The sequence below is a fragment of the Pantherophis guttatus genome, chromosome 17, assembly GCF_059756535.1.
Source record: "Pantherophis guttatus breed Tessera chromosome 17, ASM5975653v1, whole genome shotgun sequence".
Classification (NCBI taxonomy): Eukaryota; Metazoa; Chordata; class Lepidosauria; order Squamata; family Colubridae; genus Pantherophis; species Pantherophis guttatus.
In genome coordinates this window covers 9,287,785-9,312,045 of record NC_142079.1, presented here as the reverse complement: position 1 = coordinate 9,312,045, position 24,261 = coordinate 9,287,785, and the positions used below count along the sequence as shown (strand labels likewise).

Below are 24,261 nucleotides of genomic sequence, written 5' to 3'. Positions count from 1 at the left end.
TTTTCCCCCTCCCAAGTCTTAAGAAATTGTTGGAATTTAGAATAACAGAGTTGGAAGGGACCTTTGAGGTCTTCTAGTCCAACCCCCTGCTCAAGCCAGAAGGCCCTACATTATATACAATTATAGACAAATGGTGGCACAGTGGTTAGAATGCAGTAGTCGGGCTAACTCACTGCTCACTCCAGGAGTTCGATTCTGACCGGCTCAAGGTTGACTCAGCCTTCCATCCTTCCGAGGTGAGTAAAATGAGGACCCTGATTGTTGGGGGCCAGAGGCTGACTCTTTAAACTGCTTAGAGAGGGCTGGAAAGCACTGTGAAGCAGTATATAAGTCTAAGTGCTATTGCTATTCCTTCCTTCCTTCCTTCCTTCCTTCCTTCCTTCCTTCCTTCCTTCCTTCCTTCCTTCCTTCCTCCCTCCCTCCCTCCCTCCTTTCTTTCTTTCTTTCTTTCTTTCTTTCTTTCTCCTTCCTTCCTTCTCTCTCCTTCCTTCTTCCTCTCTCCTTCCTTTCTTCCTTCCTTCCTTCCATCCATCAATCCATCCATCCATCCATCCATCCATCCATCCATCCATGGTGCACAGTTGTTAGAATGCAGTATTGCAGGCTGACTCTGCCCAGAGCCAGGAGTGATCCTGACCTGCTCAAGGTTGACTCAGCCTTCCGTCCTTCCGAGATCGGTAAAACGAGGACCCAGATTGTTGGGGGCAAGAGGCTGACTCTGTAAACCGCTTAGAGAGAGCTATAAAGCACTGTGAAGTGGTATATAAGTCCTAAGTGTTATTGCTATTCCTTCCTTCCTTCCTTCCTTCCTTCCTTCCTTCCTTCCTTCCTTCCTTCCTTCCTTCCTTCCTTCCTTCCTTCCATGGTGCACAGTTGTTAGAATGCAGTATTGCAGACTGACTCTGCCCACTGCCAGAAGTTCGATCCTGACCTGCTCAAGGTTGACTCAGTCTTCCGTCCTTTCGAAGTCGGTAAAACGAGGACCCAGATTGTTAGGGGCAAGAGGCTTCTATTCTATTCTATTCTATTCTATTCTATTCTATTCTATTCTATTCTATTCTATTCTATTCTATTCTATTCTATTCTATTCTAACAGGGATACAGCAGCCCATTTTTATTTATTTATTTATTATTTATTTTGGTCTGCAGCCTGCTTGTTTAAGCTGAGGAAGAATTTCCTGCTCCTGGGGAGCTGTCATTAAAATATACAGAGGAAGGGATGGAAATTAGAAGGCAGCAGCCAACTGCAGACTTGACTTACAGGGCCGGATGGAGGTTTAGCCGTTGCAAGGGTGACCTTTGTAGCATTCCAGATCTTTGCTCCGTTGACCCCGGAGGCTCCACACGTTTCACAGAGAGAAGCTGACAGGATCTAAAATTGGCAGCTCCTTTGCGGCAGGCGACAAAAACGCCTGCCCTATTATGAGATGTCCCCGTAACTTTGTGTCATTTTTTTTTTTTTAAGAGACCTGGAACGGCTTGACCTCCGTCATTGGAATTTTCTAAGCAGGGACAGCTAGGAAAGCTTCCTTTTAATTTCAAGGACTTTGTCCAGAGAGGTAGAGTGATTTCTTAGCTTGGCTTTCCGACCTCTTCGTTTGAGATTTCGGATTTCCCATCGCGAAGCCAGAAGCGACTCCGTTTGGCACATTTCCGAAGCGTCGTTTGGAGCTTTTTCAATTCTTGACGACAGGGCCCAGGGCAAAAATGTCCTGTTGCATATGTATATTCGTTGGCTTATTATCCCCAAATACGGCAGACGATTTTAAAAGACGGGGCTTATTTCTGACAGGGTGGGTTCCACTCCCTATCTGAGGCATAGATGTAATCATCTTATGAAAGGAAGGAGATTCCTCTCATAAAGCCAAGTTATTGTTCCGTTCTGTTCATACTCTATTCAGTTCTGTTCTGTTACATTATGTTCTATTCTCTAGACACTATATTCTGTTCTGTTCTGTTCCGTTCTGTTCATATTCAATTCGATTCGATTCTGTTCTGTTATATTATGTTCTATTCTCTACACACTATATTCTGTTCTGTTCTGTTCCATTCTATTCCATATCCTGTTCTGTTCTGTTCCATTCCATTCCTTTCTGTTCCTTTCTATTCCATATGCACCAAGACAAATTCCTTGTGTGTCCAATCACACTTGGCCAATAAAGAATTCTGTTCTGTTCTGTTTCTATTCTATTCTATTCTGTTCTGTTATATTCTGTTCTATTCTCTACACACTATATTCTTTTCTGTTCTGTTCCGTTCTGTTCCATTCTATTCCATATTGTTCTGTTCATATTTTTTCCTGTTCTGTTCTGTTCTGTTCCATTCTATTCCATATTCTGTTCCGTTCTGTTCCGTTCCATTCCTTTCTGTTCCTTTCTATTCCATATGCACCAAGACAAATTCCTTGTGTGTCCAATCACACTTGGCCCATAAAGAATTCTGTTCTGTTCTGTTCTGTTCTGTACCGTTAGAACACAGTATTGCAGGCTAATTCTGCTGACTGCCAACCGCCAGCACTTCGGCAGTTCGATTCTGACCCACTCAAGGTTGACTCAGCCTTCCATCCTTCTGAGGTTGGTAAAATGAGGACCCAGATTGTTTGGGGCAAGAGGTTGACTCTGTAAACCGCTTAAGAGAGGGCTGGCAAGCACTGTGAAGCGGTATATAAGTAAGTACTTTTGCTATTGCTCTATATTCTGTTCTTTTCTGTTCCGTTCTGTTCTGTTTGGTTGCTTTCCATTCCATTCCATTCCATTCTTTGTTTATTTAGGATTATTTTCTATGCCATTTTTCTTTGCTTACACGGTTTTTAAAAAAGCACAGTGATGGAAAGAACCAGCCATACCCTCTTTTTTTTTTTTCCTTTTTCTTAAACCTGATTTATCTCTTACGGGTAGGATGAGCTACGTAAGCTGCAGAGATTTATCCACATTCTTGCAAGTCGGCTCTTGCAAAATTTACATGAGCCGCTGGCACTATTTTTAGCGAGCTCATTTAGCATGGGCAGCCCGTTCCCCTCTCATCCTTCCCAGCCTTAAGGCTCCAAGCTTTGAAAGCCATTAGCTATCTATGATGGCTACTGAAATGTTGGGAGACCCGGCCGAGAACTGATTTGCATCCAGCCAACAGACGCGGGGCGCTTAAAAATGCTTGCACAGAGGGCAGTAACTTAACAAGCTATTGTGGAGTTACAAAGAGCAGGAGTGACGTTTGCCTGTAAATTATGAAGGGCTCTGCAGGGTTCAGAGATTAGGAGAAGCCAAACTGGAAGCTGATTTGTCTGCCGGTCATAAAATTACGCCTGTCCCGAAGGGAAACTGGCAATGATTCCTGGGTTTTAACCTCATCAGAATGGAGCGATTGTCCTTTAGCAGTTTCCTTCGTGCCCTGCTTAGACAGAGATCGGAGGGGTTGTGAGAATGGATCTCCTGCAGCCCTTTGGAGTGGTACAGGTAGTCCTCGACGCATGACCAGAGTTGGGGTGGGGGCGGAGCTTCCGTTGCTAAGTGAGGCAGTTCTTGAGTGAATCCGTGCCTGGTTTGGATGGTAGACGATGAGCAGCAAAACCTTGTGTCTACCCAACCGTCTGTTATGGAAACTCACTCTGGTGCTTTGGGGTTTGATTCATTCTTCCTCCCTCCCTCCCTCCCTCCCTCTCTTTCCTTCCTTCCTTCCTTCCTTCCTTCTTCGCTCCTTCCTTCCTTCATTTCCTTCCTCCCTTCCTTCCTCCCTCCCTTCCTCCTCACTCGTTCCCTTCCTTCATTTCCTCCCTCTTCCTTCCTTCATTTCCTCCCTTCCTCCTCCGCCCTTCATTTCTTCCTTCCTTCCTTCTCCCTCTTTCCCTTCCTTCATTTGCTTCCTTCCTCTCTCCCATTTCCTTCCTTCCTTGCTCCCTTCCTTCCTTCATTTCCTTCTTTCCTCACTCCCTTCCATTTCCTTCCTTCCTTCCTCTCTTCCTCCCTCCCACCCTCCCTCCTCACTCGTTCCCTTCCTTCATTTCCTTCCTTTCTCCCTTCCATTTTCTCCCTCCCTCCCTCCCTTCCTCCCTCCCTCCCTTCCTTCTCCCTAGTTCCCTTCCTTCATTTCCTTCCTTCCTCCTCCCTCCCTCCCTTCCTTCCTTCCTTCATTTCCTTCCTTCCTTGCTCCCTTCCTTCCTTCATTTCCTTCTTTCCTCACTCCCTACCATTTCCTTCCTTCCTTCCTCTCTTCCTCCCTCCCTTCCTCCTCACTCATTCCCTTCCTTCATTTTCTTCCTTTCTCCTTTCCATTTCCTCCCTTCCTTCCTTCCTCCCTTCCTTCCTTCCTCCCTCCCTCCCTTCCTTCTCCCTTCCTTCCTTCTCCCTGGTTCCTTCATTTCCTTCCTTCCTCCTCCCTCCCTTCCTTCCTTCCTTCCGTCCCTTCCTTCCTCCTCCTCCTCACTTCTTTCCTTCCTTCCTTCCTTCCTTCCTTCCTTCCTTCCTTCCTTCCTTCCTTCCTTCATTTCCTTCTTTCTTTACTCCCTTCCATTTCCTTCCTTCTTCCCTCCCTCCCTTCCCTCCCTCTCTCTCTCTTTCTCCTACTAATTAACCCGTGGACTGTTTAGATAGCCACTCCCTTGGACGGCATTAAAATTAAGAGTAGTTAAATGCATAGGGAGACCCATCCAGAGGAAGTCCCAACTCTTGGATGACCTCAGTACCTCCGAATGCCAGATTTAAGGAGGCAACTGGGTGGGGAGAGAGGTGGGTCTCCATCCCCTGCTTGCAAACATCCCCCCAGTATCTGGTGTCCGCCCGTAGGGAGCAAAATGCTGGATTAAGGTGGACCTTGACTTGATTCAGCTGAGCTGTACTTGTGTTTAAAAGATTTGCAAAGAGGTGTTTAGGACACGATTTCTTCGTTATTCCTGTTTCCTTTCTTTCTTCCAGAAGCTCCAAGGGAAACCTAGGCAGGATTTAGGGGCTTAGTATGCTTAGCCTATCACTATCTCGTAGGACTTTGGGGAAGGAGCCTTGGTAGTACAGTGGTCTAAAGCACCCTGTTATTAAGACCAGCTGCCTGCAATTACTGCAGGTTCAAATCTCACCAGGCTCAAGGTTGACTCAGCCTTCCATCCTTTCTAAGGTAGGTAAAATGAGGACCCAGTTTGTGGGGGCAATAAGCTGACTTTGTATAAAATATACAAAAGTATGAAGGCTATTGCTTAACGCATTGTAAGATGCCCTGAGTCTCCGGAGAAGGGCGGCATATAAATCAAATTAAATTAAAAAAAAAAAGTCCAAAGGCAGGAGAAGAACTGGAAGTCCTATTTCTTAAAGGAGAAAAAGGCTACCTCGACTTATGTCCACAACTGAACTCAAAAATTTCTGTTCCCTAAGCGAGGCAGCCGTTGAGTGAATTTTGCTCCGTTTTTACGACCTTTCTTGCCACAGTTGTTAAGTGAGTCCAGCTTCCCCGTTGACTTTCCCATGACCCCGGGACACTGCAACTGTCGTAAATAGGGGCCCAGTCTCCAAGCGTCCAAATTTTGATCACGTGACCAAGGGAGGCCACAACGGTCGTAAGTGTGAAAAAACGGTCACAAGTCCCCTTGTTTCGGTGCTGTTGTAAGGTCAAACGGTCACTTAAACGAAGTGTTGTAGAGTGGTGCGGTGGCCTAGAGGTGGACCTCTCGCCTCACAAACAGGAGGCTGTGAGTTTGATCCTAGGTAGAGGCAGATATTTCTCTCTCTGGGCACAATGAGAATCTATCTGCTGAACAAAACTCCGCCCTGGCGACAGGAAAGGCATCTGGCCAGTAAACACACTCAACTCCATTCAGTTGCTCAGACTCCACCCTGCAAGGGATTATGGGGTCGTTAAAAGAGAATGATGATGTAGAACATGAACTGTTGTAAGCCAAGGACTACCTGTAGCTGGGCAACAAATGACAGAAATGGTTTCTTAAATAAAATCTGGCTTAGCAGCTAGCATTGGAAGGAAAAAAATGAATATTTTTTTTCAATACTGGTAGTTCTCATTAATAAACAATGGAGGACTTTCCCAGCATCAATTGATCGGTGGCTTCCAGAGGATTTGCAAAGGCTGATCAACCTTAGTGGAAACCAATCAAGGAGAGAAGCAACCTAGAACTAAGGAGAAATTTCCTGACAGTTAGAACAATGAATCAGTGGAACAACTTGCCTCCAGAAGTTGTGGATGCTCCAACACTGGAAGCTTTTAAGAAGAGATTGGACAACCATTTGTCTCAAGAGGTGTAGGGTTTCCTGCCTAAGCAGGGGGTTGGACTAGAAGACCTCCAAGGTTCCTTCCAACTATTCTATTCTATTCTATTCTATTCTATTCTATTCTATTCTATTCTATTCTATTCTATTCTATTCTATTCTATTCTATTCTATTCTATTCTATTCTATTATTTTCTCCTATATTTATTCTATTCTATTCTATTCCATTCCATTCCATTCCACTCTATTCTACTTCTTTCATTCTGTTCTATTCTGTTCTGTTCTATTCTATTCTATTCTATTCTATTCTATTCTATTCTATTCTATTCTATTCTATTCTATTCTATTCCCAGTATCTCATCTCATCTCTTCTCTTCTCTTCTCTTCTCTTCTCTTCTCTTCTCTTCTCTTCTCTTCTCTTCTCTTCTCTTCTCTTCTCTTCTCTTCCCAGTATCTATTCTATTCTATTCTATTCTATTCTATTCTATTCTATTCTATTCTATTCTATTCTATTCTATTCTATTCTATTCTATTCTATTCTATTCTATTCCTGTTCTATTCAATTCTATTATTCTATTCTATTCCATTCCATTCCATTCCATTCCACTCTATTCTACTTCTTTCATTCTGTTCTGTTCTGTTCTATTCTATTCTATTCTATTCTATTCTATTCTATTCTATTCTATTCTATTCTATTCTATTCCTGTTCTATTCTATTCTATTCCTGTTCTATTCTATTCTATTGCTAAAATATTATGTTGATTTTCTTTGGATTCCTTCCTTCGGCTACATTCCTCGGCACGAATGCGATCTTTATCCAGGCTCAAATAGATATTTTCGTTCTTATCGGAGAAAGGCGGGGGGGGGGGCATCCAGACAACCCAAATCGACCGATATGCAAATAAATAAATGTAATCTCCATGTTCAACTTTGCATGTCATTAAATACCTCCTGGTGGAAGATAATAAGAGCGAGCAAATAGATCTCAAGCTCCCCATCTATCTATTTGGGTAGGTTTCATTTCTAAGGCACCGTAATCTGGATTTATGAAAAGTTATTTCAACAGGCATTGGAATGAGTATGCTGAGATATTAAACCTGTTTGGAATTGTGCCATAAACCTTTGGTGAAAGTGCCAATTTTGGCAGAGAGCTATTGCTTTTAATGGTATGTTTTTGGCCTAAAAAAAAACCGGGGTCATCTAAAAAACACAGAATGGCGTGGCTTATTTCCCGTTTGGTCAATGCCGTATCTTGATGAAGGACTCTGCTGGGTGGTTAAAAAAATTCATATTGGGAAATGCAGAGGCATCTTCCAATAGTAGAGAATACATATAGCTCAGGGTTGAAATGTGGGGGTCTTCGGTGCTCTCTAAGCTTCGTGGTTTCCTTGGAGACGTTTCGTGACCCAAGTGGGTAACATCATCAGTTTGAGGGAGTGTGGGATTTGCTGTTTATTTATATACAGTATCTTATCCTGCCTGTGTTGGTGGGGGGTGTGGTGTTCTTGGTAGTTCTTTGATTATTTTGTTTTATTACTGGTTGTTGTTTTCTTTGGAGGACGAGAATGTGGCTTTTAGGGTTTCCCAAAAATAGTCTTCCTTCCTTCCTTCCTTCCTTCCTTCCTTCCTTCCTTCCTTCCTTCCTTCCTTCCTTTTCTCCCATCCCTCCCTTTCTCTTTCTCTTTTTCTCTTTCTCTTTCTCATTCTCTTTCCTTTCTCTCTCTCTCTTTCTTTTTCTTTTTCTCTTTCTCTTTCTTTCCTTTCTTTTTCTTTCTCTCTCTCTTTCTTTCTTTCACTTTCTCCTCCTCCTCCCCTCTCCCTTCCCGCTCTGTTAGTCCCTTTTCCCCTTCCTTCCTACCTTCTTTCTCTCCCTCCCTCTCATTGTCCTTCCTTCTTTCTCTCCATCCCTCCTTTCCTCCCTCTCTCCCTCCCATCTTCCTTCCTTCCTCCCTCCCTCCCTTCTTTCTCTCCATCCCTCTCATTGTCCTTCCCTACTTCCCTCCTTCCCTCCCTCCCTCTCTCCAATCTCTCTCCCACTCATCTTCCTTCCTTCCTTCTTTCTCTCCCTCCCTCCCATTATCCTTCCCTTCCTCCCTCCCTCCCATCTTCCTTCCTTCCTTTCTTCCTTCCCTCCCCCCCTCCCTCCCATTTTCCTTCCTTCCTTCTTTCTCTCCCCCCTCCCATCTTCCTTCTTTCTCTCCCTCCCTCTCATTGTCCTCCCTTCCTTCTTTCTCTCCCTCCCTCCCTCCCATTTTCCTTCCTTCTTTCTCTCCCTCCCTCCCATTTTCCTTCTTTCTCTCCCTCCCTCCCATCTTCCTTCCTTACTTCTTTCCCTCCCTCCCTCCCTCCCTCCCTTTCCTGGGAGTTGAAGGCAAAGCAACTTCCTTCTTTTAATGGGAGGTCAAGAAAATCAATGCTAAGCCTTTCATCGCTTGGCCTCTTTATTTCCCCAGCAGGAAAAGGTCTCCGGCTCTGTGATCAGAATAATTTTCTCATTGTGCCTCAGTCTCTCCACTCGACGCGTTGACTTGCTCTTTACACCTCTCCCTCTCCTGGCTCCAAAACCCCAGGGAGTTTTGGGGTTCCGAAGGTCAGCCGACGATTCTTCCTTCTCTCTCTCTCTCTCTCTTTTGCTTTCTCTGTTTTGACGCCCTGCAAACCCACAACTTTCCTATGCAACACAGGGAGTCCTCTACTTACGACCCCAACGGAGCCTAGCATTTCTGTTTTAAGGGAGACATTGGTTAAGGGAGTTCCCCCCCGCCGTTTTACGACCTTCCTTGTCATGGTTCTTAAGTGAATTGATGTAGTTGTTCTTAGTAACACGGTTGTTAAGTGAATGGACTTTGCTTGTCAGGAGGTTGCAAAAGGGGATCACATGAGCCTGGGAGACGGTAATGGTCATAAGTATGAACTCATTGCCAAGTATCTCTCCCCCTCCAAATATTTTCCTTCCTTCCTCCCTCCTTCCCTCCCTCCCTCTGAATATTTTTCATATTTTCTTTCCTTCCTTCCTTCCTTCCTTCCTTCCCTCCCTCTCTCCCTCCCTCTGAATATTTTCCTTCCTTCCTTCCTTTCTTCCTTCCTTCCTTCTTCCCTCCCTCCCTCCCTCCCTCTGAATATTTTCCATATTTCTTTCCTTCCTTTCCTCCCTCCCTCTGAATATTTTCCATATTTTCTTTCCTTCCTTCCGTCTGGCCTTCCTTCCTTCCTCCCTCCCTCCCTCCCTCTGAATATTTTCCATATTTTCCTTCCTTCCTTTCCTTCCTCCCTCCCAATATTTTCCATATTTTCCTTTTTTCCTTCCTTTCCTCGCTCCCAATATTTTCCATATTTTCCTTTTTTCCTTCCTTTCCTCCCTCCCAATATTTTCCATATTTTCCTTCCTTCCTTCCTTCCTTCCTTCCTTCCTTCCTTCCTTCCTTCCTTCCTTCCTTCCTTCCTTCCTCTCATTTTGAACTTACCTGTTCCTCTCAATGTTTCCTCTTGGTAAAAAATCAAATTGCAAGGATATACGATTGGGGGGGGGGGGCATTCAGTTTTAAACCTCTAGCCAACCATGAAAATCACGGTTAACCTTGGGCCAGTCCTTCTCTTCCTGAAGCATTTATATTAGAGTATTACTATTAATATTAATAACTCTGAAAGAGAAGGACAATCAGCAGCCAAGTGGACGGACTCAGCAATGGGTAACCCTTGCGGAAGAGCTGAAGAAACAGGTTGGCAGAGATTATCCTGAGGAAAACCCTACGGAGCTGCTAAAAGTCAACTTGCACTTGATGATGTGATGATTGGATCCATCCATCATCCATCGATAACATTCTTAGAAGGAGTAATGTCTTTTCAACTGGCGTTCCATCTCAAACCCCTGAACTTTTCATCTATTTCCTCTTGGCTCAAATTCCTCAAGCAATAAATTCTTTCTTTGTGACATGATGACACCTGAGAAGAATACTAGGAAGTGGGGAGGAAGTATTGTTGGTTTTTTACTCTTTTCAAGGTGGTTTTTTTTTTTTTTTTGCAACTCTTTGAAAATATATTTCGAACACAGATAAAACTCCTCACTTTTGCCTCCTGATCTGCCTGCGGGAAAAGCAAATTTTTTTTATATAAAAAGTTTTTTTTATATAAAAAGTTTTTTTATATAAAAAAAATATTATATATTTTCACACTTACAACCAGTGCAGGATCCCCCATCGTCACATGATTAAAATAAACTCCCAAGTAGGTTGTATTTATAAAAGAATACAACTTTCAAAGCTTCTAAATGTTTACATGTGCCTTCCAAACAAAAGGTTTTTTGAAGCAAATTCATCTCCCTCTTAACGATTACGAGAATTCTCCAAAACAAGAATCTCCAGAGAGTCCCATTTTTAAACTTCATATATCTTGTTGTTCTATTTAGATCAACAATCCAGGTGGGCCTTCCCACGCAGATCAAAATAGAGTGAGCTTGCGCGAACGTCATATGTCAACATCAGCCGCGAGCGCCTCGGCTGTGGTGAAATTAATAACTCCTGTGGATTTGGGGATAAAGGAGAGGGAGGGAGGGAGGATACATAATTTGGTTTTCCCAGTTAACTTTTATTGCAAACGTTGGAATCCTATGAGATAAATCAACCATCTCTAAATTACTGGAAAAAACTCAGTGCTGGAGAATGTCAGCCAGGCAGGAAGGGAGGAGGAAAGATGGGAGGGAGGGAGGGAGGGAGGGAGGGAAGGAAGGAAGGAAGGAAGGAAGGAAGGAAGATGGGAGGGAGGGAAGAAGGAAGAGTAGGAAGAAAGATGGGAGGCAGGGAGGGAAGGAAGGAAAATGGGAGGGAAGAAAGGGAGATAAGGAAAGATGGAAGAAAGAGAGGAAAGGAAGGATGATGGGAGGGAGGAAAGAAGGGAAGGAAAGAAGGACAATAAGAGGGAGGGAGCTAAGGAAGAAGGGGGAGGAAAGGAAGGAAGATGGGAGGGAGGAAAAAAGGGAAGGAAAGAAGGACAATGAGAGGGAGGGAGTTAAGGAAAGGAGTGAGGGAGGAAAGGAAGGAAGATGGGAGGACAAGGAGGGAGATAAGGACGGAAGGAAGGGAGGAAGATGGGAGGGAGGAAAGAAGGAAGGACAAGGAGATAAGGAAGGAAGATGGGAGGGAAGGAAGGACAATGAGGGAGGGAGGGAAGGGAGGAAGATGGGAGGGAAGAAAGGGAAGGAAAGACGGAACAAGGAAGGAAAGGAAGGAAGATGGGAGAGGAAAGAAGGGAGGGAAAGAAGGAAGGGCAATAGGGGAGATAAGGAAGGGAGGGAGGAAAGAAGGAAGAATAAGGAGGGAGATAAGGATGGAAGGAAGGGAGGAAGATGGGAGGGAGGAAAGAAGGAAGGACAAGGACATAAGGAAGGAAAGAAGGAAGATGGGAGGGAAGGAAGGAGAATGGGGGAGGGAAGGAAGGAAGGAAGATAGGAGGGAAGAAAAGGAAGGAAAGACGGAACAAAGAAGAAAAGGAAGGAAGATGGGAGAGAGGTAAGAAGGAAGGGCAATGAGAGGGAAGGAAGGAAGCTGGGAGGGGGGAAGGGATGAAAGAAGGGAAGGAAGGACAATGAGAGGGAGGGAGATGAAGGAAGGAGGGAGGGAGAAGAGAAAGAAAGAAAGGGAAGGAAGGAATCAATCAATCGCTCTTGAAAACTGGAATGAGCCCAGTTCAAAACCTTGGAAAGAGGCACCTTTGCACATTGCAAATGCCCATCACATGCCTGAATTGTATCCAGCTCTTTTCTCAAATCAATTGAACGAGGCGCTTTGAATTGCTTTGGAGATTGACTTTGAAACACTCAACTCCCTTGGAACGGAGTCTCTGAATTCCTGCCAGGGCACTAATACAACCAGCCTCCGTGCTGTGGTTCAGGAGAAGGAATGTGGCGAGGGCAGGGATTTAAGAGGACTCTCCTTTCCTCCCATCTCAAGGGTTGTGAAGCGTGAAGAAGAAGGATGACAAATGGAGACTGGTCCAAGAGTGATGCAAACCATAGAGTCCTAGGGCTGGAAGGGACCTTGGAGGTCTTCTAGTCCAACTCCCTGCCTATGGCCGGAGTCCTTATACCCGTGATGGTGAACTTATGGCGTTGCCCTAGCTCAGCACCAGCACATGCTGGCCACCTGATTTTCGGCCCTTCCGGGCCCACCGAAAGTCAGGAAACAGGCTGTTTCCGGCCTCCGGAGGGCCTCTGGGGTGGGGAGGCCATTTTCGGCCTCCCCAGGCACCTAGAAAGCCTCTGGAGCCTGGGGAGGGGGAAAAATGGGCTTTCTGGGCCCACCAAAAGTCAGGAAACAGGCCGTTTCCGGCCTCTGGAGGGCCTCCGCAGGGGTGGGGAAGCCGTTTTTGCCCTCCCCAGGCTCCAAGAAAGCCTTTGGGGAGGCCGAAAAATGGGCCTACCGGGCCCATCGCGCCATTGTGTGCCAAAAGTGGTGGGAGCGTGGGGGAACCACGCACACACTTGCAGGGGGGGAACATTGAATTATGAGTGTGGGCATGCACGCGCACAAACCCCCTGGTCCCCCCCGCTTTTGGCACACGATGGCAAAATGGTTAGCCATCACTGCGTTATACCATTCCTGGATAAGTACGTAGCCCATAGAATCCTAGGGTTTGTAGTATATTAAAATTAAACGAAAGAAGGAAAGATAACAAATATATATTTTAAGAAATAACGGTAAACTTTGAAGATGATAGCACAAATGTTATACCCAGGTGATGCATGGATTGATTAAAAAAAAAATGTACAGGAATACTAGAGGAATAATAGTAAAGTAAAAAAGGAAATTGGAAACGAATTTATTTAGCGTATGGCTGGTCACACACAGTATTGAAACACTTCATTTTTACAGATTAAAACAATTAAAACAATTAAAGAAGAGCCTTGGTAGTACAGCGGTTTAATGCACCCTGTTATTAACACAGCTGCCTGCAATTTCTGCAGGTTCGAATCTTACCAGGCTCAAGGTTGACTCAGCCTTCCATCCTTTCTAAGGTAGGTGAAATGAGGACCCAGTTTGTGGGGGCAATAAGCTGACTTTGTATAAATATACAAAAGTATGAAGGCTATTGCTTAACGCATTGTAAGCCGCCCTGAGTCTCCGGAGAAGGGTGGCATATAAATCAAATTTAAAAAAAAAAAAAAGAAAAAAGAAAAAGAAAAAGCATTTATATGTTATATGTCACTCATATGTGTCGGGGTAGGTTAAATCCTGGCGGTATACTGTTAGGATTAATATGCTCAGAGATATCTTGGGGGGAATAGCTACTCCACGCTTCCATCCACTTTTGTGTGGTGTTCTGATGATCGGCCATCAACTTAAGCGTTGTCAAGAGTGGTGGGTTTCTTTTTTTAAAAATTTAATTTATATGCCGCCCATCTCCGGAGACTCAGGGCGGCTTACAATGCGCTAAGCAATAGCCTTCATTCTTTTGTATATTTATACAAAGTCAGCTTATTGCCCCCACAAACTGGGTCCTCAATTTACCTACCTTAGAAAGGATGGAAGGCTGAGTTCTTGATTTTAATCGGCATCTTAAGAGATCAGGAATGTATCCATGAATGGGTAGAGAGGAATTTAACAGGATCTTACTATACTCCCGAATGAGAGCTTCTTGTCGTCTTCTTGCGGCTCAGCTGGGCATGGTGGTGGTGGTAGGGTGCGCGGATTTTTGCTACCGGTTCTCCGAACCATCCGCCACCATCGCTACCGGATCGGGCGATCCGGTCTGAACCGGGAGCATTTCACCCCTGATTTAGAGTCCTGTATTCCGTCCAGCATTTGTTATTTAGGGATGTCATATCTATGAAGGTAGCGGCTTGACCTAAAGAAGGGGAGGCAGCACAGAAATTGCTTTTAAATATGACAAACCCATTTCTTGTGAATAAGCAGTAAATGGGGGGCCTTTGAAACGTGGCCATTTACTGAAGTCATTGAGTGCATCCATTAGAACGACATCGTGGCCCCCTCGGTCAGTTTAACCTCAAAAGTGTGAGCATTAAATGGAAAACTCCAGACACCCAAGGAGAAAAATGCATAGATTAGGTTGTTTTTTAAAAAAATGCCAGCATTAAGAAAATGTACAGAAGGGGGAAGAAAGGGAGTGTCTTTAGCCAAAGGAGCCCCAAAACGCTGCAAATGTTCGATCCAAAAATGAGATTTTGGACGCTCCAGATCTACGTGTTCTTGATTCTGACTTGGGCAAGTGTTTATATACCCTTCTTAAATTTTAATCGTAGGGTTGGTCTCCTCCTTTTCTGGCAGCGTTTTTGAGATTATCCTTTTCTTTCTTCTTCAGGAGCAAAGTCCCAGCAACCAGACTTCCATAGCAATGATGCAGGAGCCCCAAGAGAAGGTAGAGGAGACTGTGACTGTCGAAGAAGATCCCGGTACCCCCACATCTCACGTTTCTATTGTGACTTCAGAAGACGGGACCACCAGAAGGACGGAGACAAAGGTAGGAAGTGATGGTTGTAACCTAGGGCTGGAAGGGGCCTTGGAGGTCAACCGTTGCCGATCACAGATTTAACTCAACTTCTGAATTAACCTCTAGAAGAAAATATTTGTAGCTGGGGATGGAACTCTGGCTGCTCACAACCAACCTCAGGGAGCACCAAGGACCCCACAGTATTAACCTTTAGTAAAGAGGGATGTGGCGGCTCAGTGGCTAAGACGCTGAGCTTGTCGATCGAAAGGTCGGCAGTTCAGCGGTTCGAATCCCTAGTGCCGCGTAACGGGGTGAGCTCCTGTGACTTGTCCCAGCTTCTGCCAACCTAGCAGTTCGAAAGCAGGTAAAAAATGCAAGTAAGAAAATAGGGACCACCTTTGGTGGGAAGGGAACAGCGTTCTGTGCGCCTTTGGCATTGAGTCATGCCGGCCACATGACCACGGAGACGTCTTCGGACAGCGCTGGCTCTTCGGCTTTGAAACGGAGATGAGCATCGCCCCCTAGAGTCGGGAACGACTAGCATATATGTGCGAGGGGAACCTTTACCTTTTAAGGAGGATGAATGCAGGTGAATACAATTTGTATCTATACAGGTGGTTCTCAACTTACAACCCCAAATTAAGCATCAGAATTTTTGACGCTAAGCGAGACCGTGGTTCAGTGTGCTTGGCCCGATTTTACGACATTTCTTGCCACCGTTGTTAAGTGAATCACAGCAGTGGTTCAGTTAGTGACACGGTTGTTAAGTGAATTTGGTTTCCCCGTTGCCTCTGCTTCTCAGAAGCTGATCACATGATACTTACACAACCGTCATAAGTACATGCCAGTTGCCAAGCATTTGTTCACTTGATCATGGGGATGCAGCAAAATAGGTCTGACAAACTCGCTTTTTTTTCAGTGCCGTTGTAACTTCAAATGGTCACGAAACAAAGGGTTATAAGTTGAGGACTGCCTGTATAGGAGTAGCAGCTCTTCCTAAAATTTGAAGGAGGGGCGAGTGTTTGTGGGTGGGGCCAGTATGCAGATGAGTCAAGGCTTTGCCTCAATCACTGGCATTCAGGATGTTCCTTCCACTCAAGTTTTAATATTTTCCTTTTGCTTTTTTACTTCTTTCACGCCAAAGTAGAATTTAAGATCGAAGTTGAATGTTCGTGTTTTTTTGTTTGGCTTGTTTTCAGCAATGGGCCAGAAACCAACCAAAAGCCTTGGTAGTACAGTGGTCTAAGGCACCCTGTTATTAAGCTGGTTATTAAGACCAGCTGCCTGCAATCACCGTAGGTTCGAATCTCGCCAAGGCTCAAGGTTGACTCAGCCTTCCATCCTTTCTAAGGTAGGTAAATTGAGGACCCAGTTGTGGGGGCAATAAGCTGACTTTGTATAAATATACAAAAGGATGAAGGCTATTGCTTAACGCATTGTAAACCGCCCTGAGTCTCCGGAGAAGGGCGGCATATAAATCAAATTAATTTAATTTAATGTAATCTGTGTCTCTGTTGATGAATGTTCATGAAACTTTCACACACAGAAGATTCAAGCAGTACTTCTCAGAATGGCTGATGAATCAGCAACAAAAAGAGCCTTGGTAGTACAGTGGTCTCAGGCACCCTGTTATTAAGCTGGTTATTAAGACCAGCTGCCTGCAATTACCGCAGGTTTGAATCTCGCCAGGCTCAAGGTTGACTCAGCCTTCCATCCTTTCTAAGGTAGGTGAAATGAGGACCCAGTTTGTGGGGGCAATAAGCTGACTTTGTATAAATATACAAAAGGATGAAGGCTATTGCTGAGCACATTGTAAGCCGCCCTGAGTCTCCGGAGAAGGGCAGCATATAAATCAAATTAAAAAAAAAAAACCCATAGGCCAGTGATGGTGAATCTTTTCGGCACCGGGTGCCCAAAGCGGAATGTGCATGCATGTGTGTGCATCTGTGCGCACTGGAGCGCTGGAAACCCGAAAACTAGCTGGCCGGTACCAGGGGTGAAATCTACTTACCTTCCTTACCGGTTCGGAAGCGCTCGCTTCGCCCTTCTGCGCATGCGCAAAACCTTCTGCACATGCTCAGAAGGTAAAAAAAAATGTCCGGGCGGCAATTACTACCAGATCGCCAAACCACAGGGAAAAATTGCTACCAGTTCGGGCAATCCGGTCCGATCTGGGAGCATTTCACCCCTGGCCGGTATGCATGCGCGCACTGAGCTGATCTTTGGGTTTCCGGCACACGCGTGCGCACCAACCATCTGCTCTTCACGCACACTGGAGCACCAGAAATTTGAAGACCAGCTCGCCGGCACGCACATGCCTGTTTTTGGCCGTTTTGGGGGCCATTTTTCAGGCTGCTTTTTGGGCTGTTTTCAGGCTGTTTTCTGGCGCTCCGGCTCCTGCGAAGATCCGATGGAAACCAGAAGAACATCTGTCGATGGAGCGCGTGCCCACAAACAGCTGCATGCCACCTCTGGCATGCATGCCATAGGTTCGCCATCACCGCCATAGGCTGTAGGGAGCTTTGGTTGCCTTCTCCCGGTGTCTAGCCTTGAAATCTAAATTAGTCTAAATTGGTATTTCTGATTTCTGGAAGATTGCGAACAAAATTACTAAAAGGTGTGCCAATAAATTACCTGGATGTTTAGCAGAGAACGGGAAGCATTTTTCTCGGCGTGATCGGAGTGGGGGTCTCTCCGGAAGCTGGTGGGAGACCGTGATAACAGGTGAAGGAATAAATTAGAAAAGGGGGGGGGGGAAGAAAAGAAAAGAAAGGTTGCTGGATAAACACTGTCTGGTTGTGGAGCAGATGTTCCCAAAACGGAAGTTTATTTTAGAAGCCCGGTTGACGCATTTTGGAATGTGTTTATTTTGCTTTTGGGGTCATAGAAGCAAATAAGGTGAGGGAGAGGTGGGGTGGCAGACTCCTTGGAGCAGTGGTGAAATGTGAAATTTGTTACTACCGGTTCTGTGGGTGTGGCTTGGTGGGAGGGGTGTAATGTGACTGAGTCGGCGTGGCCAACTTTTTTTTTTTTAACTTTTAAAACCATGTTTTCTACAACCTTTTCAGCCAAAGAGGTTGTAAAAAAATGCTTTTAAAAGCCTCTGACGATCAGGCAACTCAGCTGGGATCGTCAGAGCCTTTTGAAAGCATTTTTTTCTACAACCTCTTCGGCCGAAGAGGTTTTAGAAAAAATGATTTTAAAAGCCTCTGACGATCCCTGCTGAGCCGCGCGATCATCAGAGGCTTTTTTTTTTACTTTTATAAGCATTTTTTCAGCCGAAGAGGTTGTAGAAAAAATGCTTTTAAAAATAAAAATAAAAGCCTCTGATGATTGTGCAGCTCAGCTGGGAATGGGGGGGGGGCAGGGATTTTTGCTACCCGTTCTCCGAACCACCCGCCACCAGGGCAATCCGGTCCAAACCGGGAGCATTTCACTCCTGTCTCGGAGTTATGTGAAAGGATGGAGGGTCTGGGAAGAGAAGAAGATAAAGAGGAGGTTTTATTCCTTCCGTGAAGTGGCGAGAACGGTCTGAGGGCCAGGATTGAGGGCTTCTACAACAGGACCACGGAGATGACGAAACGGTGAGATTTGAGTAAATATTTGAGATGTTGAGCAGGGGTGGGAAGTAGAATCCCACCCCTGCTCATCATCTCAAATACTACCTGAACCGGTAGCTCTGACGATCAGCTGGGAGCGAACCGGTTCGCTCCCACAATCAGCTGGGCCTACTCCTGCACTTTACTCACCTTTATCTTTGCAGCTGATTAGCAGATTGCGTGCCTCAGCTGTTTTAATTCCCTAGCACTAACGCGGAAGGTGATTTTTCGTTGAACTGCGCGCACACGCGTGATCACCGAACCGGTTGTTAAACCGGAAGGATCCCACCGCTGATGTGGAGATAGATGGAGATGTTTTGCATCCATCCGCTCAGAATAAGGAGGTTGAGAATAAGCCCACCTGGTAGCAGCCCATCTCTTGGGAACAGGTTCTCCTCCTACATCTGGAGGGCCAGTTGGGTAAAGAGAGCTAGCTTGGTCAAGAGGTTAAGGCACAAGGCTAGAAAGTGAGAGACAGTGAGTTCTAGTCCCGCCTTAGGCATAAAAACCAGGTGGATGACTTTGGACCAATCACTAGGAGACTGTGAGTTCTAGTACCTCCTTAGGCATGAAAGCCAGCTGGGTAACTTTGGCCCAATCACCAGGAGATGGTGAGTTCTAGTCCCTCCTTAGGCATGAAAACCAGGTGGATGACTTTGGAGCAATCACTAGGAGACTGTGAGTTCTAGTCCCGCCTTAGGCATGGAAACCAGGTGGATAACTTTGAGCCAATCACTAGGAGACTGTGAGTTCTAGTCCCACCACAGGCATGAAAGCTGACCAGTCCTAAATCACTTTCATTTTCATTTTCATTTTCTAAATGAATGTTTATAAGTCAAGGACTACCTACAGGAAAACAATCTGTGCCCTCATGGGGTTTTTTTTTCCCCCCAAAGATGAGGAAGACATTGAAGGAGCCGAGAAAATTTTTTTTTGGCAACTTGTCTTTTAAAAAATTGCCCTGTTTTCCACAGTGACAGTAGTTACCCCGTAGGATCCTTTGTCAGATGCGATGACAGCTCCCGGCTTTCAAATCTTTCAGAAGGGATTAGAGGCCTCTGTAGATGACAGACCCAGGGATGGCAACCTGCTGTGATAACTACATATTCCATCCAAGATTAAATGAAGCTCTGGATTGAAGTCCCCGGAGAACAAAAGAGATAAAGAGATGCCTCATTTGGAGTTTCTGATGAGACAAATTCTTCTCTTCCCTCCCCAGGAGACCCTCTTTGTAACTCACTTGTAATATATATATATATTTGTTTATGCAAATTGCTATATATACATACATATACGTATACATATACATGTATATGTGTATGTGTATGTATATATATATACATACATACATACATAATATATATATATATATTCCCACCCAATCAGCTCACACCCCCACTAGCAGTTAAAAGGAAGAGACAGCTGCGATCTCACATTGCTCCTGGAAGCACGAAGCCGAGAACACCAGCCTGAAGATGACGAATGAGATTTCATCGAAACGTCACCAAGACACTTCCAATTTTACGTGGGAGAAGACCCAAATAACCAAAGACCTACATATATATATATGTATGTATGTATGTATGTATGTATGTATGTATGTATGTAGGTCTTTGGTTGTTCGGGTTTTCTCCTGCGTAAACTTGGAGGTGTCTTGGCCAGTGGCAGTTAAAAGGAAGAAATAGCTGCGATCACACACATTGCTCCTAGAAGCACGAAGCCGAGAACACCAGCCTGAAGATGATGAATGAGACTTCGTCGAAACGTTGCCAAGACATCTCCAATTTTACGCGGGAGAAAACCCGAACAACCAAAGACCTACATACAAACACCCGCGAAAACCTCAGAAAACATATATATATATATATATATAAAACATATATATATATAAGCCCAGAATCGAGTGGATGTGATTCTACTGAGCTAGGGCTGCAGAAAAACCTTGGTTACGTAGGAAAAACCTGGCTAGAGGAAAAACACACACACAGAGACACACACAGACACACACACACACACACACAGACACACATATATTGCAATTTGCATTTTGCAATTTGCATTTTAAAAAAAAAATTCTTGCCCTTTGCTTCGCTCCTATCGATTACGACGAACATATGATGAAACGGTTCCAGGAACTGGGCATGGCTAGTTGAGTGAAGAGAAGGACCAGGGGAGACAGGATAGCAAGTCTTCCGATATTTGAGGGGCTGCCACAGAGAGGAGGGGGTCGAGCTATTTTCCAAGGCACCTGAAGGCCAGACAAGGAATAACGGATGGAAACTGACCAAGGAGAGATTCAACCTAGAAATAAGGAGACATTTTCTGACAGTGAGAACCATCAACCCATGGAACAGAAGTTGCCTTCGGAAGTTGTGGGAGCTCTTTTTTTCTTCTCCATATTACCAAACAATTCCAGGTGCTTTGCAAACTTCTTACTCAGGGTTGTGTTCAGCATTATCTGTACCATTTCATCTGACCTCTGCCCGTTTACACCTCACAATCATATTTAACACCGATACACTGATTTTCTATTTTAAACCTTTTTAATGCACTGACATCCTTGCAGTGCTAATTGCTTCCAGTTCCTGTTGTGTAAATAGCACAGCGCTGGGCTATTATTTGTGTTTTCTAATGTAATAATTTTTTAAAAAAAGGGGGGGGGGGAGATGTAAAGCTCAGGAAAGGATCTTACTTAAGCTTTGGGCTTTAAGAAACAGGCTTCAGATAAATAGCGGAGGTAGACCTCTTCAGGTGCTATCTGCTTAGATAAAACCAGACTGACACATGGATGATAGGCAGGGCCCAGAATAGCCATGTAACTGATAAGGAGCATGTTTACAGTCACAATTATCACAACGGCAATGGGATACGGGGCTGTTATCTTTTCCCATTGAAATGACAGGGAAGCCTTTTTCGATAATAGCAAGCGTCCTATTTAGGCGAGACCAAGGTCCCTGCTAACTACGGCATTTGCATGCAAATTCGTTTCCTTCCTTCCTTCCTTCCTTCCTTCCTTCCTTCCTTCCTTCCTTCCTTCCTTCCTTCCTTCCTTCCTTCCTTCCTTCCTTCCTTCCTTCCTTCTTTCCCTCCCTCCCTTCTTTCCCTCCCTCCCTTCTTTCCTTGTTTCCTTCCTTCCTCCCTTCCTTCTTTCCTTTTCCTTCCTTTTTTTCCTTCCCACTTCTTTCCTTCTTTCCCTCCCTCCCTTTCTTCTTCCCCTCCCTCTTTCTTTTCCTTCCTTCCTTCTTTCCCTCCCTTCCTTCTTTCCTTGTTTCTTTCCTTCTTTCCCTCCTTCCCTTCTGTCCTTTTCCTTCCTTCTTTCTTTCCTCCCTCCCTCCCTTCCTTCTTCCCCTCCTTCTTTCTTTTCCTTCCTTCCTTCTTTCCCTCCCTTCCTCCTTTCCTTGTTTTCTTCCTTCTTTCTTTTCCTTCTTTCCTTCTTTCCCTCCCTTCCTCCTTTCCTTGTTTTCTTCCTTCTTTCTTTTCCTTCCTTCCTTCCTCCTTTCGTCCTTCTTTCCGTCCCCTTCTTTCTTTCCTCCCTTTCTTTTCCTTCCTTCCTTCTTTCCCTCCCTCCCTCCCTCTTTTCCTCCCTTCCTTCTTTCCCTTCTTTCCCTTCCTTCTTTCTTTCTTTTCTTCTTTCCCTCCCTCCCTCCCTTCCTTCTTTTCCTCCCTTCTTTCTTTCTTCTTTCTTTCTTTCTTTCTTTTCTTTCCCTCAGTCCCTCCCTCCCTTTCTTCTTTCCTCCCTTCATTTCCTTCCTTCCTTCCTTCTTTCTTTCTTTCCTTCCTTCCTTCCTTCCTTATTTCTTTTCCTTCTTTCCCTCCCTCCCTCCCTCCCTTCTTTCCTCCCTCCCTTCTTTCCTCCCTTTCTTTCTTTCTTTCTTTCTTTCTTTCTTTCTTTCTTTCTTTCTTTCTTTCTTTCTTTCTTTCTTCATATTTTAGAACCACCCATCTCCCTCAAAGAGAGGGACTCTGGGTAATATACCATAGATAAATAAATTCAAGACAACCCAACAATCTCAAGGTTGTTTTGACATTCCTTACGCCGATTGTGGAATTTGCCGGTTCCCTGTAAGTCATCCATGTTTCGGCTTTAAAGAAGGAATTGAAGGCGCACCTGTTTTGCCATAGCTGGCACCCAGGAGATGCATATGCCATTCACTGAATAGCAATAGTCTTATATACTTATATACTGCTTCACAGTGCATTCCAGCCCTCTCTAAGCAGTTTACAGAATCAGCCTCTTGCCTCCAACAATCTGGGTCCTCAGAAGAATGGAAGACTGAGCCAACCTTGAGCTGGTCAGGATCAAACGGCTGGCAGAGGGCAGAGTTTGCCTGTAATGCTGTATTTTAACCACTGTGCACCAAGGAAGGAAGGAAGGAAGGAAGGAAGGAAGGAAGGAAGGAAGGAAGGAAGGAAGGAAGGAAGGAAGGATAGAAAGAAGGAAGGAAGGAAGGAAGGAAGGAAGGAAGGAAGGAAGGAGAAAAGGAAGAACAATAGCAATAGCACTTAGACTTATATACCACTTCACGGTGCTTTTACAGCCCTCTCTAAGCGGTTTACAGAGTCAGCATCTTGTCCCCAACAATGTGGGGACTTCGGAAGTCAACCTTGAATCGGTCAGGATCAAACCCTTGGCAGTGGGGCAGAATTAGCCTGCAATTCCGCATTCTAACCACCATGCCACCACGGCGCTATTTGAATGCTGTTTTTCTGTCTCTAACTCTCCCCAGGCAGGTTTCATACCCCAATTTGGAGGGACATTTCTCCTTGATTTTTGTGGTAGCTATTAGGAGGCAAACATATTAACAACTTAAACCCACAAAGGTGACCTTGTATGAGAAGTGCAGGCTGTTTAAGTTTCCCAGCAGATGAGCACTGCGGCAGATTAGAGCGAACTCATGTCCTGTGAACATTTGTTTGAAAGCACAAGGATTTCTGAACAGAAGAAAAAATAAAATAAAATTTCCATGAACTTCTTCTCTCTTGGATTCTTCCCCTGGCCCAACTTTTGCACTAACAAAATCCCTGTCTTTCTCAAAGATACGACGATTGAGAGACACAATTTGATTTGCAGGTAGAGGTAGTTCTCAACTCACAGCCATTCATTTAGTGACCGTTTGAAGTTACGACGGTACTGAAAAAGTGACTTATGAGCTTTTTTTCACACTTGAAAACCATGGTAACATCCTCCTGGTCCCGTGATCAAAATTTGGACGCTTGGCAACTGGCTCATATTTATGACGGTTGCAGTGTCCCGGGGTCACGCGATCCTCTTTTGCGATCTCCTGACAAGCAAAGTCAGTGAGGAAGCCAGTGTCAACTTGCAAAGCATCCCTGGCCTGCTCTCGAGTTGCCATAGACTAGGGGGATGGGAAAACAAAGAATCAGCACGGCAGCCAAAAACGAAAGCACATTCCAGACATCTCTTTCTCAAGGCTGTCTCCCAGAGTTACCCACAGCTGCCGGAGAGGAGTGATCTCTACAACCCGCGAAATTGCTCTGTTGGTGAATGTGACTGTTGACACACCATGGGGGGAGGGGGGGGAAACAGTGTTAAGCCTGGGCTGTAAATTATGTGGGGTCAAGAGTTGGCTTCACTTGGAATGTGCCGACATGAAGCTCCTAATAAATAACTGGATTTCTTTTGAAGCTTGGCACGAGGCTCATGATTTAATTAGGGCATCCGTCAGAACCCTGATAGCCAGATTCACTTAATAACCGTGTGACTCACTTAACAACAGCAGTGATTCCCTTAACAAATGTGGCAAGAAAAGTTGGAAAATAGGGCAAAACTCACTTACTGTAACAAGTTTCTCACTTAACAACAGAAACGTTGGGTTGAATTGTGGTCATAAATTGGGGGTTGCCTGTATGTAACCCTTTTTTGGCAATCATTGGCCTTTGTGTCCTTTTGGGTCAAATTACAACTGTTGTGGATTTTTGCATCTAGAAGAAGCCAAGATAGTGATTGAGGGTATTCCACAAAGAGAAGCTTCAATAGAGATCAGAGTTGTTGGGGT

At 44.9% G+C, this 24,261-nt stretch overlaps 1 protein-coding gene across 17 annotated transcripts in view; it reads left to right on the top strand.

The window, feature by feature from the left end:
* ARVCF (ARVCF delta catenin family member) overlaps nucleotides 1-24,261 on the top strand; it is a 317,887-nt gene that overhangs the window by 183,768 nt on the left and 109,858 nt on the right. For all 17 annotated transcript variants that reach the window (XM_087880246.1, XM_087880244.1, XM_087880236.1 and 14 more), the window contains one exon: nucleotides 14,517-14,675. In XM_087880246.1, coding sequence (XP_087736372.1) covers nucleotides 14,517-14,675 — 159 coding nt within the window. The remainder of the gene's footprint in view (nucleotides 1-14,516; nucleotides 14,676-24,261) is intronic.